This window comes from Carettochelys insculpta, chromosome 3 (assembly GCF_033958435.1).
Source record: "Carettochelys insculpta isolate YL-2023 chromosome 3, ASM3395843v1, whole genome shotgun sequence".
In the NCBI taxonomy this organism is placed as follows: Eukaryota; Metazoa; Chordata; order Testudines; family Carettochelyidae; genus Carettochelys; species Carettochelys insculpta.
The window spans coordinates 64,554,333-64,566,970 of NC_134139.1; the positions used below are offsets into that span (position 1 = coordinate 64,554,333).

A 12,638-nucleotide genomic window follows, 5' to 3' on the forward strand; every position below is an offset into this window, starting at 1 on the left:
CCAACCTTGAAACGAAGGAAACGTCTGTGTGCCGGGTGGATCGTTATATGAAAATAGGTGTCCTGTAAGTCGAGGGCTGCAAACCAATCTCCATCGTCCAGTGCTGTAACTATGGAGGCAATTGTAGTCATCCTGAAGCGCTGTTTGCGCAAATACCGGTTGAGGGCCCATAAGTCCAAAATTGGCCTCCAGCCTCCTGTTTTCTTCTCTGTCAGGAAGTATCGTGAGTAGAACCCCTTCCCTTGGAATTGTTCCGGTACTCTCTCTACCGCCCCTATGAACATGAGATGATTTACCTCCTGTTCCAGCCTGGTCTCGTGGGAAAGGTTCATGGGAGAGGACTGGGTGGGAGGTTTCAGTGGCGGGAGTGAGTGGAAGGGGATCGCATAACCCATGGCTATGATTTCTAGTACCCATTTGTCTGTCGTGATGTTTTGCCATTGGGAATAAAATGGTTTGAGGCAATCATGTAACATGTTGAGAGTGGCATTGGGAGATGGTCTTGATATTGCAGTCCTCGACATAGCTGTCAAACTTGCTGTCTTGGGGCTTGCCCCGAGTTTGCGCAACTTTGTTGAGGACATCGCCTGGGGGCCTTATACTGCTGCTGCTGATGGTTGTACCCATGGTCGTAGCTTCATTGATATTGTGCACGCTGCGGTTGATAGGCGTAGCGCCTTTGCTGGGGATAAAACTTTTTCCTCCTGTATGGGGACGTATATATACCCAAGGTCCTAAGTGTGGCCCTCGAGTCCTTGCTGGAGTGTAGGACCGAATCGGTTGATTCTGCAAATAGTTTTTGCTTATCAAATGGAAGGTCCACAATTTTTGTTTGTAGATCTCTGGGAATGCCGGACGTCTGAAGCCAGGATTCCCTGCGCATTACCACTGCTGTGGCCGTTGAGCGTGCCTCTGTGTCCGCCACGTCTAGGGCGATTTGAACTCCTGCTTGCGAGGCTGCATAGCCCTCCTGAACAATTGCCTTCAGCACTGGTTTCTTGTCCTCTGGGAGGAAGTCCATATGAGGGGTCAGTCTGGAGTAATTGTCAAAATTGTGGTTGGACAGGTGCGTGGCATAGTTCGCCATTCTTAGTAATAAGGTAGAGGAGGAGTAGACCTTTTTGCCAAAAAGGTCTAAATTTCCTCGCGTCCTTGTCCAATCCTCCTGACTTATATTGGGGTGTCTTAGACTCATGCTGCGATGATTTGACCACCAAAGAATTTGGTTGTGGGTGACTAAAGAGGAATTCCATTCCTTTGGCTGGAACAAAGTATTTCTTATCCGCCCTTTTATTTGTAGGCGGGATGGAGGCTGTGGCTGATTCCATAATGGCTTCGACTAGCGGAATGGCTATTTTGAATGAAGCTGGGGGTCTCAGATTTTTCAGGAGTTTATGATGTTTCTCCTGCACCTCCGCTATTCGAATGTCCTGCGTGAATGCTACTCTCTTGAACAGCTCCTGGAATTGCTTAAGGTCGTCCAAAAGCAGAGATGTCCCGGGGGACACCCGCCTCATCCGGAGAGGATGAGGAGGCGCCGCTGCGGTATACCTCCTCTAATTCTTCTGACCCTTGAGTTTGTTGGTATACCCACTCTTTTGCGGGTTGTGAAGGAAGCTCCCTGGACTCTGGACCAGTGTCTGTCTGGGGAAGCTGTGTTCCTCCCACAGAGCGGGACTGTATGAGGGGGTGTCGGCGGGGTGTGGGTGGGGATCTGCCCCTGGATCTGGACCCCCGATGCTGGTGTTCAGTATGATAAGGGCAGCCATGGCAACACGTGCAAGGGCCCGGAGATGGAGATCTGGACCATGATTGGGCTGTGTACATACGGTGTCTGGAAGAGCGTGATCTCCGTGACGACATTGAAAACGGCAGAGATGATCTGTGATAGTATTCGTAGGAGCCCACGCTGGAAAAAGGTGAAGGTTGTCTGAGCCATGGTGATGGTGGCTGAAGGAATGGGGAGGGAGGTCTGAAACAGGCCTTTGGAGTGGGTGCCTGGCGTGGCGTGTGTATCTCGGGGGGGGGGAGCTGGGTGATAACGGCAGCGCAATGACATCCAGAGCTGGACTGCGGTGCTGGGTTTTTGTCTTTGCCTTCCCCCGCCCCTGCGGAGCAGGCACCGCTCCTTCCAGTGCCGGGGACCTCAGCGCCGCTGTTGGTGCCGCTGCATGCGGTGCCGCGCGGATAGCTTCCTCCGGCACCCTTTGGCCTCGTTCTGGGTGCCCCTCCTCCAGTGCTGTCTGTGCCGCACAGGGCAGTGCCGCGTGAGTCTGCGCCGCCAGCTCCAGCACTTGCCGCGTTGGCGCCAGTGGCGCCCTCAGTGCCGCCTGCTGATCGGTCAGAGGCCCAAGCGCGCTCCTATGCGCTGCTTTATCCCCACTATGAGCAGCCAGGGGGTCAGGGCCCTGTGTTTCGCTCGTCCGGCTCACTGGTGTTACCGGCAAGGATCGAGCTGGAGAGAGCTTCCTTTTCTTTTGCACGGAGGAGATTAGGGAGGCCGCCTTCCTCTTGTGCACTCCTGAGGGCCCCTCTTTCTGGGGCTTCTCTGGTGGTTCAGGCTGGAGGGCCTTATCAAACAGGATCACTTTCAGTCTCGTTTCCCTGTCTTTCCTGGCCCTGGCTGTAAGCCTAGCGCAATGAGGGCACTTCTGAGTAACGTGAGCCTCTCCAAGACAACGAATGCACTCACTATGCCCGTCTGAAGCAGGCATGGTCTCGCGGCATGACTCGCACCTCTTAAAGCCCTGCGAAGACATCTCTGCCGCGGCTTGTAAGTCTTTAAATGATAATAGAGTACTTATCGGCTAATGAAGTCTTTAACCAAATAACGTTCGCGGCCTCCAGGGGTAGCGGACCGCCAAAGGCAGCCGCCTCCATCCGGTCTTCTCCCCTTTGTTCCTCCCTTCTTCTTCTTCTTCTTCTTTTTTTTTTTTTAATATAGCACAACGGTTTGAACAGTGAGAACATGACTAACTACTAACAACTATCAACAACAATAACCACAGTTTCTCTCTCTCTCTCTCTCTCTTTTTTTTGGTGTCTCAGGCGTTGGAGCGAGAGCAAATTCCGTCTGCAGCTGCTGGCGGTTGAGAAGGAACTGGCGGGGACCAGATCGCACACATGGCCTAGAGCGCGCGGGGGAGCAGCACGCATCAGCGCATGTGCGACCCGACGGACACTGCTAGAAGTTTCCGATCTGCGGCGCTGGGGCGAGCCCGACACCTATGGTGGAGCACCCACGGGGACACATCTCAAAGAAGAACTCTAAGAACTAAATCACGCACACAAATACAACAACACTTCTCTTAAACTAATCTTAAATGTTACATAAATGTTTCATAATTGCAATTGCAGCAGTCTTCTGCGTACCCAACTCTGAGGGCTGTCCTTAAACTCTCTTTTAATTTTCAAATTTTACTAATTCTAATGGACAAAGTCCTCACAATAATAAACGTATGGTGTCCTTAAAGCTTTTACACCAACCCCCCTCTTCTTTGCTCCCACTGTCATTTTGATTCATAGACTGAAACAAAGGCAAGTTTTCCCACTTTTTCAACTCCCAATCAAATTTTTCAGCTCTGCGTTAATAACACCAACCTATGAAAATATTCTCTGTGCCTACACAGGAACTGCCTGCTGTGAAATTTGGGTTAGCAAATAAAGAAACCCTGTTTCAAGATACCTAACTTTGAGTTCCACGTAGTCAGGGAAGTAACTTTGTTCAAAATGTCCTTAAGAAACTTGCTGAATTGATAGTTTCACTTCAGGCCAGAAATTTATTATGAATAGCAGAACTGAAGAGTGATTTTGAGAAGACTATGACGCAGCAGCAGCAGCATTTTTAGAAACTGGGTATCTATCTGGGTTTGAAAATGTTTGCAAGTAAGTGAGGAGGAGTTAAGAGTTTGATCCATTTACTTCTTTACTGCCTGCAGTTTAACTTTCTGGTGAGGTATTTCTTTTGTCAATGTCTTTCATATTTCAATAGCATCACCAATTTCTCTGAACTTGTTTAAGGTAATAGATAATAGGTTTCAGTATATTGAGCATATCCTCTATATTACTCTTTAAGCCAATGTTAGATACTCTGCATGAGTTACTTCCATCAATTTTATCATGGTTGTCTTTATAAAAAGTTGAGAATTAGGCCAGTTCTTAATAAATTGTTCAAAACAAATCAATCACAGAATTCCATCAAACATTTTGAGAGAGAATTGGTTTGGCTCCTCCTGCTGTCTTTTGACGAAATGAAGCAAAATGTTTGTTTTGGAAGTATTAGAATCATACAATACTGGAACTGGTCATCAGGTCCAGTGCCCTGCCCTCATGGTAGGACCAAGCACCACCTATATTATCTCTGTTAGATATTTATGCAACCTGTTCTTAATATCTCTAATGACAGAAATTCTACAACCACCACAGGCAATTTATTCAAGTACCTAACCACCCTGAGAGAGAGAAAATTTTTCTTAATGTCCAGTGTAAACCTTCCTTACTGCAATTTAACAGTGTTGCTTCTTGTCCTAGCATCAGAGGCTAAGGAAAATAATTTTTCTCCATCCTTCCTGTATTAGCTGGACTTCAACATCTTCTTTTATTCCCGGAGAATTACAGGTTGAACCTCTCCAATTCAAAATACCCTTGGTCCAGCAACATCTGTCATCTAGCATGTGAGCCGCAAACATGGCAGCAGCCAACAGGGGAGTCTGCATTGTGGGGAGCCCTTACTGTTTGGTCTTTTTCTTGTTGTTTATTTCTCTTCTGCCTTTTAAGGGGACAATAAAATCATCTGAGGGAACTCTTTCATAAGAAAGGGAAAGTGGATAGTGATTAGTCAACTGTTTTGAACTGCACAGTATGCACCATGCTTGTCTTCCTCCCGGAAGATAGCAGGGATTTTATCTGTACCAAGTGCAAGCTGGTCGCCATCTTAGAGGAAAAGATTAGAGGACTTGAGACCCAACTATCAACTCTCTGGGCCATTAGAGAGGATGAAGACTTCCTTGATAGAAGGCAACATTTAATACTGCAGGCACAGCAGGTGGAAAAACCAATGAAGGCAGTACAGAAAAGAAAACTGGAAATACGTAACCTCCAGGAGAAGAAAACCAACTCAAGCATCCCCAATTCTGGTGGAGGTAAGCAACCGCTTTCAGGTTCTCTGCACAGGCAATATGGTGGAAATTGCTGTGGCAGAGACCTCTCATGGAAGGGTTCAGAAGAATTCCCCACTGACTGGAAGGCATAGGATGCCTAGTCCTAGGGATGGAGGTTCTACAACCAACACCCCTAACAGACGAAGATGGGTGGTTGTGGTTGGGGACTCCCTCCTAAGAGGGACAGAGTCATCCATCTGCTGTCAAGACCTGCAATATAAGGAAATTTGCCACTTACCAGGAGTTAGAATCCAAGATGTGACTGAGAGTCTTCCAAAACTCAAACCTTCAGATTTACCTCTTCCTACATCTCCATGTAGGAACTAATGATACGGCCAAGAATGACCTTGAGCAGATCACATCAGATATATAGCACTGAGAAGGAAGATCAAGAAATATAGAGCACAAATGGTGTTCTCATCCATCCTCCCTGTTGAGGGAAGGGGTCCAGGTAGGGATCATCAGACTGTGAAAGTACATGCATGGTTGTGCAGGTAGTATCAGAGAGAGGACTTTGGTTTCTTAGACCATGGGATTCTGTTTCAGGAACAAGGATTGCTAGGAAGAGATGGGCTCCACCTCACAAAGAGCAGAAAGAGCATCTTTACAGACAGGCTTGCCAACTTAATGAGGAGGGCTTTAAACTAGGTTTCTCAGGGAATGGCGACATAAGCCCCGAGGTAAGTGGGGTACTGGGAAGAAACACAAGGAAAAAGGAACAACAAAGGAGGACCCCAGACTGAAAAGGAGAAGGCAGGCCAATCAGCAAATTACCTAAGATGTGTGTACACAAATGCAAGAAGCCCAGGAAACAAACAGGAAGAATTAGAAGCCCTGGCCCAGTCAATGAAGTATGTGATCGGAAAAATGAAGACTTGGTGGGATGACTCACATAACTGGAATACTGTCATGGAAGGGTGTAAACTGTTCAGGAAGGACAGGCAGGGGAGAAAAGGAGGAATTGTGCTGTATGTAAGAGAGCAGTATGACTGTTCAGAGCTCCAGTATATACAGGGACAAAAGCCCATTGAGAGTCTTTGGGATAAGCTTAGATGCGGAAGCAACAGAGGTGATGTTGTGGTTGGTGTCCGCTATAAAGCACCAGATCACATGGCTGAGGTAGATGAGGATTTCTTCAGACAACTATGAGAAGCTTCCAGATCACAGACCTTAGTTTTCATGAGGGACTTTAAAATCACCCTGACATCTTTTGGGCATCCAATACAACAGCAGCAGCAGCAGCACACAATTCAGGAAGTTTTTGGAGAATGTTGTGGATAACTTCCTGGTACAAGTGCTGAAGGAACAAACCAGGGTCATACACAGCTTGACACAAACAGGGAGGAACTAGTAGGAGAAGCAGAAGTGGGTGGCAACCTGGGCTGCAGTGACTATGAAATGGTAGATTTCAGAATCCTGACAAAAAGAAGGAAGGTGAACAGTAAAATATATAGCCTGGATTTCAGAAGAGCAGACTCTGACTCCCTCAGAAAACTGATGGGCAGGATACCCCAAGAAGCTAATATAAAGAGGAAAAGGAGTCCAGAAGTACGGGCAGTATTTTAAAGAAGCCTCATTGAAGGCACAGGAACAAACCATCCCCATGTGCAGTAAGAAAAGCAAATATGGTAGACAACCAGCGTGGCTTACCTGGGAAATCCTTGATGAGCTTAAAGTCAAAACGGATGCATGCAAGAAGGGGAAACTTGGACGGACGACTAAGGAGGAGTATAAATATATTGCTCAAGAATGCAGGGGAGTAATCACGAGGACAAAAGCACAATTGGAACTGAAGCTAGCAAAGAATGTGAAGGTAATAAGAAAGGTTTCTACAGGCATGTTAATAATAGGATGATCAGGAAGGGTGTGGCGCTGTTACTGGATGAGGGAGGTAACCTTGTAATAGATGTGGAAAAAGCTGAAGTACTGAATTGTTTTTGCCTCAGTCTTCACTGACATAACCAGCTCCCAGACTACTGCATTAGGCAATGCTCTATGCACTATGGGACAGAGGTGGGCAGCCCTTGGTGGAGAAAGAACAGGTTCAGAGCTATTTAGAAAAGCTAAATAGACACAAATCCATGGGTCTGGATTTAATGCATCGAAGGGACTGAATGTCATTGCAGATGCTTTGGCCATTATCTTTCAAAACTCACAGAGATCAGGAGAGGTCCTGGATGACTGGAAAAAAAGGCAAATATAGTGCCCATCTTTTAAAAAAAAGATAGGACAATCCAGGGAACTCTAGACCGGTCATCCTTACCTCAGTCCCTGGAAAAGTCATGGAGGAGATCCTCAAAGAATCCATTTTGAAGCACTTGGAAGAGAGGAAAGTGATCAGGAAAAGTCAACATGGATTACCAAGGGCAAGTCATGCCTGACCAAGGTGATTAGCTTCTATGATGAGGTAACTGGCTCTGTGGATATGGGGAAAACGGTAGATATGATATACTTTGACTTTAGCAAACCTTTTGATACAATCTTGCACAATATTCTTGGCCGCAATTTAAGGAAGTATGGATTGGATGCATGGACTGTAAGATGGATAGAAAGCTGGCTTAATGGACAGGCCCAGTGGGTAGAGATCAATGGCTCTATGTCTGGTTGGCGGTCAGTTTCAAGTGGCATGCCTCAAGGATCAGTTCTAGAGCTGGTATTGTTCAACATCTTTATTAATGACATGGATGAGATCCCAGTATGCAGTGTAAGTGTTGATAATGTGCTCGACAATAATGATCTCCTGTAGTCTGGCATATTCTCTGGTTTGGCACTAGTCAGGTCCTGAGGATGCTGGACAAGAGAGGTTCAACCTGTAGTACTTTGGGTAAAAACTGCATTAAATAGGCACTGCTACCACATATTATTCAGGAGTATACTTCTGTTTCTTCTTCCGATTATCTTTTCATCTTTACAATGTTTGCAGCATTGTCTGTAACAAAACTGCACATCCAAGAGCTAATTTTTTGTTCAGTTTATTACAGCTTTCACTAGCAGTTCTTTTAAATATTCTATTGTATGGGCACTTCTTGATGTATCTATTGTTTCTGAAATATATGCATCCCCAATTTCTGTTGTCACACATGAATGTTACTGAATCATTGTGTACTTGCCTGAAGTGGCAAATTTCACCTTAGTATTTCTTGCAATGTATTAGAAGGCACTTGAATGATGTGCATCTATCAACCAATGTCTGCTCTACCAGGTGGTTGTAAGGACCAAACCGTGTCAATGGAAGTGTTTATAGTTAACACCGGAATAAGGAGAATTTGTAGCAAAAATGGAGAGCAATCCTTACACCTGTGCTGTCTTATTGTTATTTGCTATTCCTTTGCACAAACCCATTCATGGTGGTGGTTTTACTGGATGATTGAAATCTTTTGCTTGCTGCTGATACTTTGTTGTCTGACATATGTTTAGTTGCAGTCCTGCTGCTAAAACAGATGACTTTGAAGTTGTTACAGATACAGTCTAAGTCACTTGCACTTAAATGGGATCCTGAAACAAAATTCAGAAATTATTTTGAATAGTCCTTCTCAATTCGTCTCACTCTATTATGCAATTATTAATTTACATTTTTTTCAGCAAGGATGCAGACCCCAATTCCAAATTACCAAAAAAGCTAAGTGTGACTGTGCTTAGAGTACACTTAATTTTGGAGTAAGCCCCACTGAACTCACAATTTTTTGAGAAAACAAGGTATAGGATGGGGTTTCCTTGGAAAAGCTGCATTGTGCTGAAGTAATATAGGGAATAGACTTCCAGCATCACCATTACAGTCTGATGCATCTGATGAAGAGGGTCTTTGCCCACGAAAGCTTATGCTCCAAAATATGTTAGTCTATAAGGTGCCACAGGACTTCCTGTTGTTCTTGAAGCTACAGACTAACACAGCAACCTCTCTAATATATTACAGTCTGTGACCATTTTGTTCCAAAATAAGTGGCATGTTTCATGTAATACAAAATAAGAAAATGACACTCAATGGCAACTGGCAGCTCTAGATTTCTCTTACTGCAGCTTTCCCTACCAGTGATAGATTCTAAACCTAGATAACTAATTCAACAAGCCACAAAGATTAGCTAAGCTAAACATTTTTTGCCCTAGCAACATCCAACATTGCAAACATCTTGGGGATTTACTTGTTATGTCACACTTACACTAAAAGGAACAGAGTCTTGAAGAACGATGCATTGCAAAGCAAATTATTTATGTTACTAACCAGTTAATCCAACAATCTTATCTATCCAGTCTGTCTTTCTTTGCACACTGCCTTTAGTCTCTACTGAGAAACAGAAAGTGAAAGGACAGAACTCTTAAGAAGCAAGAGCTGATTGCCAGACAGACAAAGGAGAAGGGAAGGGACCTTTAAAGGAAGGACAGCCTGTGTTAAGAAGTGTTGCAGAGGAAACGGCATGTCTGAGATACATAGGGAAGCAAATCTTTATTGTGAGCCACGTCATGAACAGACCCCTATATAAATCAGACTTTAGACAGCAAAGGGGACCATCCTCCTCCAGTGCTCCCTGTAAGCCACCCAGAAAAAATTCAGGTGCCACCCCACTGATAAGCAGAGTGCCTATAGCCACCCACAGTGAGCAGCATGTGTTTTGATTGGTGGTGATATAAATGTTATTGTGTGATGGATGAAAAAAATTACAGGGAACACCATCCTCCACCTTAAGTGATTATCGTAGCACCCAAGGAGAATTGGCCCCTTGAAGAGTGGAACCCTTTCTTAGCTCTAGGGTGGTGAAAAACAGATCTCTTCTGAGAGGTAAAGCTAATATTTTTTGACATTACAGAAATATGCACTGGCCCATGGTGAAATAATAGGACTATTCTGGCTACCATATTAATCATCATATCTTTAGGCATAATCTTCAGGTACTTCCATACTTTACAACACAAATAACCAGATTCAGGGCTATACCTGGGAACAGTTTTTCTCCCACTGTCAAAACAATATAGAACACAGTGAACAGACAAGCAAATTTTAATGCACAAAGCTTTGCCCTGCACACAGCATTTATGAAGTGGGATAGCAATGTTAACCAGGCTAGCCTGGATTTACTTACGCTGTAATATCCTTGTTTCATAAAAGCATAGTATATGTCCGTATCCATCAGGGCACATGTTGGTGTAATCACACCCAAGTAAAATGTGTAAATTTAAAGAAAAAGATAGCATTTGTGATACCTTTACTAAAATAAAATCAAGTATCCAACTTTGGAAGAATATTATGGAAGTCAATACTGTTTTGAAGTAGGTCAAATGTGGGGACAAACAATGTGCCTGCTAAGTACTCTACTGGTTAACAACAAGTGTGTTGAACACTGAATACAAACTTGCTTTATGCCTTCAGACCCAAATGAATTTTAAGTTTAAAACCAAAGGTACTCTGATACAATTTGAGAGCACTCTATTAACTGACTTGGTCAAAGCGCTCAAAGATTCGCAGAAAAGGTCCACCTGCACATTTCAGGCTACAACTTATTCTGAATATGAACAGCATTGCGGGATGACAAAACAAACTAAAATTAAGCCCATAATTACCTTTGAGAGACTGCATGCGATTCTGCTTAAGTACAGTGGTTAAGTAATGAGGGCAGGATGACCTACTGAAAAGAAAAAAAATACATATTAACTAAAGCCACAAACACAGATTGAACCTTTCTAGCCCATCACCCTTGGGATCTGACCAGCACTGAACCAGATAATTTGCCAGACCATGGGAAGTCAAAATTGTCTAGCAGCATTACCAACACTCCGACTGCTCGCTGGGCTCTTAGAAGACATTTAGGGGTAAATTACAGCTAAATAACAACATAGAACACAGAGGGAAGACTAGTGGCTGTAAACAAGCTTTATGGGAATATGAGAAACTTGGCCACACCCATGATAAATGAACATCCAGCTACTAAAACAGGCCAGAGAGGTTCAACCTGTAGTACTAAATTTAATATACTGTAATCAGAGGAAGTGATGAAATTTGTATAACACAAAAAGTTAAAAGAAAAAATCATTTAAATAGGAGAAGAAAGGCACAGAAGCCCTACACGTTCTACTACTTTTGGTAGCTAGATGGTAAACACGCCAGTCTATATTACCATTATATATAGATTTATAATTGGGGCTGAAAAAATCTATTTGCTGCAGGGTGATGAGGAAATTTTGTTTGGCCAGCCATTACCATCTGCAGATTCTAAGTGTTCATTACATTTTAAAAACCAAAAACTCTAGCCTCTATGGTTGTGAGGAAAACTTTCTGAATGTGACCTGAATGTAAATCAGTGCAGTGATGTCCAGAAACCAGATGCCTCTAATGCTTCTAAGGGTTTTGATAGGTTGCAGCTGAATGAAGACTGTCCAGAGTATTGTCAATTTCATCGTACATAATCAAAATGCAGTGGTCAATCACAAATTAACTCAATCTCACTCTGCAACTGCTGGAGAAAACTCTGAAAAGAATTAGAAACAGGCAATGGAACTTTTTGCTAGGGAGGAGGATTCAAAATCTAAGGCTAAGGCAGCAGTAAAGCAACACAGGTATGTGCCTCTTCCGCTCACAGCAGCCAGGAGGCTTGGCAGTGGGGCAAAATAAAGAGACTTCCAGATGTATTTCCAGCCAGAAGACAAGCATGGAAGAAAGGAACAAGGGGGTGGGGAGGGAGGAGAGAGACTTCTAATATAATCACACACTTAAGCCCTGACTGGTATCCAGGAACAGCTGAGAAGAAGTTGGCTTGTCCCCTAGATGTTGCCTCTGGAGATTTTGCCCTCCCAAACACTGAAGGCAATGCAGGAAGCAATACACTGTAATATTACTAAACAGGCACAAATGAGAGAAAAACCAGGGAAGAAAGGAGAGACGGAGGTAAAAAAAAAAAGCAAGATGTGTTAGTAAGCAGGGCCGCTTAAACAGAACTGACTCACACATTAATTGATAAATTTCTCTAGTATTTGTTAAAATTATGACAGATACTTTTTTATCTGAGCTGTTCTAAAACTATCCATGCACTATTCTGTGTATATGTTTAGGGTGACCATATCTCCTTATCCCAAATATGGGACAGGGAGATATGGTGGTGGAGAGGCACACAGGGAGCTGGGAAGCAGGCGGCAGCCACTCCAGGGCCTTCAACCAACCTTAATTTTGCAGGGCCCCTTGCTGGCTCCCTCTGGTGTGGCCAGAAAGCCCGTGCACCAGCAGGGGGCCAAATACAGGGCAATTACCCCCTTTTTAAAAATTAATCGGGACTACTTCCTGGCGCCTGAAATATGGGGCTGTCCTGCCCAGAACAGGATGGATGGTCACCCTAATACATTATTCAATACAAACAAATAAAATTAATCAAATAGTACATTCAGAAAATATTTTCATACTCAGCCAGCCCCTGTAGTATGTTACATTTTAATTAAAAATGTATACAAAAGAAGTTTGATTAGCAGTATGTAGCAATTAAATATACTGTACAAAAA

The 12,638-nt window shown here is 44.0% G+C and overlaps 1 protein-coding gene across 4 annotated transcripts in view; it reads right to left on the reverse strand.

Annotated features, from left to right (window-relative positions):
- The window catches only part of FOXN2 (forkhead box N2), a 72,715-nt gene that overhangs the window by 11,104 nt on the left and 48,973 nt on the right, over positions 1–12,638 (reverse strand). For 2 of the 4 annotated variants that reach the window (XM_074990014.1, XM_074990013.1), the window contains exon 4: positions 10,713–10,777. In XM_074990014.1, coding sequence (XP_074846115.1) covers positions 10,713–10,777 — 65 coding nt within the window. Of the gene's footprint in view, positions 1–10,712; positions 10,778–11,272; positions 11,618–12,638 lie in introns of those variants that run through there. The other 2 variants (XM_074990015.1, XM_074990017.1) reach the window with 2 other exon arrangements.